Source organism: Diabrotica virgifera, chromosome 6 (genome assembly GCF_917563875.1).
Source record: "Diabrotica virgifera virgifera chromosome 6, PGI_DIABVI_V3a".
NCBI lineage: Eukaryota > Metazoa > Arthropoda > Insecta > Coleoptera > Chrysomelidae > Diabrotica > Diabrotica virgifera.
Window position 1 is genome coordinate 25,229,422 of NC_065448.1, and position 7,750 is coordinate 25,237,171.

Below are 7,750 nucleotides of genomic sequence, written 5' to 3' on the forward strand. Positions count from 1 at the left end.
CGAAAAAACTTGTAAGAACATTTTTTGCTTAGAATGACCCAAAAAATACAAAAAAAAAACGTTTTGTTTTGCGAGAAATCGCTGTTATGTAATTCCTCAAGTTATTTGTTTATAACAATCTTATCGACATCCGGATCAACCGTTACCCAAAAAAATCGTGTTCTATGGGTCAAAATACATAAAAAAGCTTAGGTAAGTCCATCTCAATAAAGGAGGACGTTGTACCCCTCTGGCGACAAGACTAATATAGGACAAAAACTAAAAAAAGAAAATAAAAATAGATGGTTTCGTCTATTTTTATAAGAACTAACAAAGAGCTCGAAGAACTATATCTAGACGTTAACATAATAAAAGAAATAAAGTTCAGAAGACTCCAATGGACAGGAAGACATTCTGACGAAACAATATATCAGGCTTGTATGGGAAGAAGTCTGAACTTGAAGAAGACCACATGGACAACCTCGACACTGGTGGCGAGATATAGCAGGAGACTTTAAAGCTATGGGCGTGGAGAATTGGATGGGGATTGCTCAAGACGGAGAGGAATGGAGGTATGTTGACAAGTAGGCTAAAACCCACAAAGGGCTGTAACGCCACAGAGTAATAAAAAACAAATTTAGATTAGAAAAGACAACAGTGATGCAATTTGTAAGATAATTTTATTACATTATTTCAGGCATTGTTGTTTTGTAAAAAATGGTCCACATGCACCAGCGACGTTTCCTCTTATAGAGAATTGAAGAAAATCAACTGACAAAGTAAACATACTCCTATAATCAAAAAAAAATCAATGGACTTGTTGAGGCTGAAATGTGCAATGAATGAATGAAGATTATGTAATTCTTTCTTAATGTCTAACAAACCCGAATTAATAAATTTAGAAGCTGTTCAAAACTAAGAGGAAGGTCTTTGTATCAAGGAGCATGCTGATCTGCCTGATTCTGGCATAGGTTAGGATAGGTCATCAAAAAGGGATAAAACTACAAGAAGGGATTAAACAAATTGTAAATTATATTACCTGGCTCTTTGTGCAACGGCGTTAATTCCATTTTTGCTATGTAAAAGTGACACTGTTTGTTTCAGAGACATGTTCACTGCCTTCTTCTGGTTGTTTGTTCGGTATTCTGATAAAAATAACTTCTTTGATAAAAACTAGAAGAGATAACACCGTTGCTCGTCACTCGAAGTGGTTGCCAATAAGCAACTAAAAAATAAGTGACGAAATAGCGACTTTTATTTCTCTAATTTTTAAAAAGGCGCCGCAGGACCGCAGAACCCGGTGGTTTCGAAGGTTAAGAAAAGGTCATCGAGTTGTCAGATTACGTTTGTCAACGTCAATCTGACGTTCAATTTTCACGTGTTTGTGATTACATAACTTTTAAAATTCTTTAATACTACTAGTAGGCAACACTTTTAACACAAAACCATAAATCAATACTGTAATATCCTTTCTATAGTTGTTCCATTATATCTTTACACAAACGTCATGATTCATTTGCAATAATGAATTCAACTCTAACGTTTTTAAGTCTACTGTGATTAAGTCAACTTATTTTTTAACAAAAAAGCGCAAAATTTCATTTTGGAGACCTAAAAAAGCATGCTCCATTTCTTTTGAAAATTATTCCCGTTTATTTTTTATTTTTTTATTAAAAGAGTAGATGTTTTTTGTTTCTTAGTGTCCTGTAATTGTCATATGATTTTAGTACCTTGATTGGTATGTATTTCAGATAAACTTTTGCTTTTCTTTACACTTTTCTCCACTTCTATGCCGAACCATGGAGTGCTTCGCAACGGACCATTTACTTAAATTTATTTATCTCTCTTTTGCCAATAACTTCCTAGTAGTCCATTCTTTCACGGTTTTTGCTCTAAATTTTAAAGAACCGCTTGGATTGACATGAAATTTGGCATAAGTATAGCTTACATGTCAAAGAAAAAAGTGATATTGTGCCTATGTGTGCTTTTGCCCTGGGGGTGACTTTCTTGGGGATGAAAAAATATATGTCCAAAATAAGTCCGGAAATGGGTAAACTGACTATTTTAAGTAACTTTTGTTCCATATTCATTGTTCATTTTTCAACAAAATAACCACATTTTTAGACGGTTTTTCGCAAATAACTCAAAAAGTAAGTATTTTGTCGAAAAAAACGTTCCTAGGAAAAATATAGCCCATTAAAAAGTAAAAAAAATGGTGTACGCGTTAGGTCTCTGGATCTCGTAGAACCAGAGTTATAGCCCATGAAAAATATATTCATATTCACCAAATTTGAAATAGAATATTTCGACGTGAAATATCCAAAAAATTAAGCAATTGATTAATTATTTATATGGGAAATAAGCCATAATTAAAATGAAAAAAATAATTTTATTAACGTTTCGACGCCCAAATCGGGTGCAGTTGTCAAAATACAAAATATTATTGTCAAAAACAAAAATGTTGTTGCTAAGCAAAAAAATTCTTCTAATAATTTATTTAATCTGACTCATTTATATTGGCAATTTAGACATATATTATACATTTTAAAGTAGAAGACTTTAAAATGATATTGCCAATATTTATGAGTTGCATATTTCGATTTCATGTAATCGAATGAACTATCTTTCAGTAAGTCGTCCCAGGAACGCAACTCATAAATATTGGCAATATTTATGAGAACTATATAAATGAGTCAGATTAAATAAATTATTAGAAGAATTTTTTTGCTTAGCAACAACATTTTTGTTTTTGACAATAATATTTTGTATTTTGACAACGGCACCCAATTTGGGCGTCGAAACGTTAATAAAATTATTTTTTTCATTTTAATTGTGGCTTATTTCCCATATAAATAATTAATCATAAAAATGCCACAAGGAAATAGCTTCAGAACAAAATTAAGCACTTTTTGGGGAAAACCCGTTATAACTTTTTTAAAGTGTTTAAAAAAGCTTTATTTCTGTTTTTACAAAAAGGTTCTAGCATTAAATTTAAGCAAGTTACATTCAAAATAAAGATGGTCCCTTTTATTTTTGCAAAAAAAATCGGGAAGACCACCCCCTAATTAGCAACTTAAATGAAATTAACCGTTAACGCTCCACAAATTATTTTACTTATGTTGCGTTTATATGATCTGTAAGTTTCATCGATTCAAAGTGCTTATTTTTGAAAAAATTTGGTTTCAAAGTAAAATTTTTAAAAATTTAAATTTTGAAAAATATGCCTTTTTTTCAAAATAACTTAAAAATTGTTAGAGATACCAAAAATCTCGAAAAACAAAAAGTCAGATTTGCTTTTCTGAATTTCATGTATTTTTTTGTTCCTCTGTTAGGCAAAAATTGATTAAGATTTGGTGTTTCTAAATTTGCACACGTTCGTGATCAGTGACTTGTTCAACCCCTTTTAACTACAGCCCTTTCAATAATAAGGACTTTGAACCGATGAAACTTACAGATCATATAAACAATATATACACGAGTCAAGAAACTTGTGAAGTCGTAACGATTAAGTTCATTTAAGATACTAATTAGGAGGTGATTTTCTCGATGTTTTTACCAAAACCGAAAGGGACTAACTTTATTTTGAGCGTAACTTGTTTAATTTTGATGCTAGAAATTTTTTTATAAAACAAAATGAAGCTTTTTTTAAACACTTTAAATAAGTTGAAATGAGTTTTTCCCGAAATGTGCTTCTTTTTTGGTTATTTCACGTTAAAGTATTCCATTTGGAATTTGACGAATATGAACCTATTTTTCATTAGCTATAACTCTGCTTCTACTAGGTGTAGAGACGTGATATATACACCATTTTTTTTTTAATTTTCTACAGGCTATATTTTTGCTAAGAATGTTTTTTCGACAAAATACTTACTATTTGAGTTATTTGCGAAAAACCGTCTAAAAGCGTGGTTATTTTGTTGAAAAAATGAACATATTCACTGCCAAATAACTCGAAAAGTATTGACTTGTGAAAAAACTCTATAGAACAAAAGTTACTTAAAATTAGCCAGTTTATCCATTTCCTGACTTTCTTTGGACGAATATTTTTTCACCCCCAAGAGGGGGTGAAAACCTCCCCCAGGGTAAAAGCACATATCGGCACAATATCACTTTTTTTGTTTGACTTGTTAGCTATGCGTATGCCAAATTTCATGTCAGTCCAAGCGGTTCTTTAAAATTTAGAGGTTTTGCAATATTTTACCGTTAAAGAACGGACTATAGCTGAATTTAATATATTTGATTTCATTTTTGCCCCGCTTTTTTCTTCTTCTTCTTCAAGTGCTATCTCATCATCATAGCTATTTGGACTTTAGAGGCGGCTACTCTGATAAGTTCTCATGCTTTCTTAGATTCAATTATTTTCTATATTTCTTTTTCTACGAAAATGACATTTTCGTAGGTTATGAAGCAAGGCTATTTTTCTTTTATTTCACCTTACTTTGAAGTATGGTCCCAAGTAGGTTGTATCGTTGTTCATTACGCATTATATGGCTCTGGTATTCCAGTGTACGACGTTTTGTGTCAATGACTATCCCAGGCAACCAAATAACATTTACAAAACGTTGAAAAGACGTAATAATTATCACCAAACCACGTCAGTTTTTCACGTTTTTTCGACGTCGAAAGTCAGGTGAATATATTCCACCATAACTGACGTCATTTTTATCACGTTTTAGATACGTGATATCAAAAACGTAGTTTTTATGTCGGTTTTTTAGATTATTTTTCATTTCATGGTTTTAAAAATACACAATATTAATTATTCGTATGGGCATTGTTGGTATTGCAATTTTTCATTTAACTGTTTTAAATTTAGCTTATAGGCTAAAAGTAAAACCAAATGGAAGACTTTATAAAAAAAATGCATAGAATTACAATCAAATTACAATAGGTGCCCTCAATACAACATTATCCAATTTTTACTTTTTATATAGGAATACACTTACGCTCGGTTTCATAATCAGTTAAAGTGGACTTTAAATTTTAAGTTGGTACCTTTATCAATGCAATTCGTATGGGTAAATGTCAACTTTAAAGTGAACTTTAGTTAATGTTCACTTTAACACCCGGTTTAATACTCAACTTAAAGTGAACATTAACTAAAGTTCATTTCAACGTTGACATTTACCCATATGAATTGCATTGATAAAGGTACCAACTTAACATTTAAAGTCCACTTTAACCGATTATGAAACCGAGCGTAAGTTGATTATCAAACCGGGCGTTAATGTGTCAAAACTGAAACAACATATAAACTAATAAATAATTTATTAACAAATTATCCAGCATAATATCTTAATTTAAAGTAACGCTGTCCATTAAATCAAAAAGAATCGTGAACAACGCATATTAATTAGTTCATTAACAGAAAATAAACACAAAAACACCAAGTCTTGTTTTACCACACAAAGCACGTAAACAATAAATGAAGTTTGGAGTCAATGTCATGTCAATATACAACATTAACATTATAAGCATTAACTCCTTCCATTTTTGTGACGTCAGACTTGGGCTGTCTGAAATGAAAACGTTTTTTTAAACGTATTTTAACGTCATTAATCTTACGTATTTAAAATCACCTACAAAAGACGTTCATGTAACGTAATGTTCAAACACGTGTATATATTCAACCAAAAACTGACGTTTCCTCGACGTTATTGACGTCACTTGGTTGCCTGGGATATAGTTATAGTTCGCGCTCTTTCCCATTCTGTGCAGAACTTCTTCGTTGGTAACGTTCTCTAGCTAGCCAGGAAATCCTCAACATGCGTCTATAGCACCACATTTCAAATGTTTCGGTTCTTTTCAGTGATGCTTCAGCTAAGGTCCATGACTTCACTTCCTATAGAAGAATGGAGAATATGTAGCATTTTATTTAAGCAAATTTTTATATTTATAATTTTTTTCATTTTAACGAAATCTGAGCTTGCCTTCTCGATTCTTATCTTAATTTCCGTCGAGTGGTTCCACTGTTCGTTTAAATTTGCACCCAAATAGCAAACGTTGGTGGTTTGTGATGTAGGTTATTGGTTAACTAATAATTGACATGGTGTTGTCCTATTTTTGCTTATATCCATGTATTTTGTTGTTTTATAATACGTTTTTTATTATGCATTATTGGAAAAACTTAAGCAGGAACTCGGTGAGAAACGGCCCCCACTCGGCAGGAGAAAAACTGTTTGCTGTTACCAAGAGAGCGCACCATGCACCAGCTCACAATATCCTCAATAGCGTTATGTCAATGGCAAAAATTCATGAGTTGGGCTTCGAATTGCTTTTTCATCCGTCTTATTCTTCTGATTTGGTCCCATTTGATTATTATGTGTTCCCAAATCTGTAGCGATGGCTCGTAAATAAAAAATTCAGCTCGAGCGAACAGATAATTGACGGAACAAACGCCTATTTTGCAGAGCTCCAAGAATGGTATTATTCGGAAGACATAAAGAAGTTGGAAAATCACTAGAATCGTTGTAATGAGCTACAAGGAGTTTATTAGACAACCTTTTTCTCTTGGTGTCTACTCGTTTCGAATATTGGCGATCATTCTGGCTATATTATGTTATTAACTGTTATATTATATTATGTTATATACTTTAAATAGATTAGTTGTTATGGTGGAGAACCATTTCCTCAGGTTTTTCAACAATGATATTCTTCTTCTCCCAATTCCTCGCTTTCCGAATGCTTTGCCTTGAAGGATTATTTTCAGTAATGTGTATTTATTGTACTAACATTATTATGCTAACAGTAATATTTAATCGCATCTCGGGAAAATCACTCTACTACACAACAAGTCCATCGAATACTAAATGAAATATCAAAAACCCTCCAAGAAAAAAAATACTGCAACGCTGTATTCCTATAAGTATATCTCATAAGCGTTTGACAAAGTTTGCCACAGAGGTCTGCTTTACAAAGTAAAATTAGCACTATCTAGTAACTATTTCCTCCTAATCAAATCCTACTTATCAAATAGATATTTATCAGTAAAATTCCTCAGTAAAAAGACCAACAATCCAGCCTCTGTCCTATTAACTCCGGAGTTCCGCAAGATAGTGTTCTCGGGCCGCTGCTGTTCTCACTCTACACAGCCGATATACCCAGCGTCTCATAATACTACGATCGCTTCCTTTGCTGATGACGTAGCAATACTAGCTGTAAATGAAGATCACATACAAGTCTCACAAGACCTGCAACACCATCTGGACATACTCAGTGAATGGTACACAAAATGGCGAACAAAAGTAAACAAAACAAAATCATCTCAAATAACGTTTACCAACCGCCACAACACATGCCCACCTGTAAGAATGGAAAATGAACGAATACCAACAGTAACAGACGCTAAATACCTTGGCCTCCATCTTGACCAACGTCTTACTTGGAAAAAACATATACAGACCAAAAGAAGACAACTAGACTTGAAATTCCAGCAAATGTATTGGCTCCTTGGACGCAGATCAAAACTCAACATCCAAAACAAAATTTTTCTGTACAAAGCAATACTCAAACCTATTTGGTACTACGGACTACATCTCTGGGGCTGTGCAAAGTCCATCACTGAATATCATCCAAAGATTTCAGTCTAAAGTTCTAAGATCAATAGTGGATGCACCACGGTACGTAACTAATCAAACACTTCACGAAGACTTAAATATACCTTTCATCAGAGAAGAAATCCATCGAGCCACGGAGTCACAAAATGAGCGTACCATTCACCATGACAATGAGTTAGTAAGGAAATTATTCCATAATGGCCCTGCCACAAGGA

At 32.9% G+C, this 7,750-nt stretch overlaps 1 protein-coding gene across 1 annotated transcript in view; it reads right to left on the reverse strand.

Annotated features, from left to right (window-relative positions):
- Positions 1–1,335, reverse strand: part of LOC114326990 (aspartate aminotransferase, mitochondrial) — a 32,010-nt gene extending 30,675 nt beyond the window's left edge. Inside the window, exon 1 of the mRNA XM_028275482.2 lies at positions 1,019–1,335. Coding sequence (XP_028131283.1) covers positions 1,019–1,089 — 71 coding nt within the window. The 5' untranslated portion in view covers positions 1,090–1,335. The remainder of the gene's footprint in view (positions 1–1,018) is intronic.
- Positions 1,336–7,750: the final 6,415 nt, after the last annotated feature.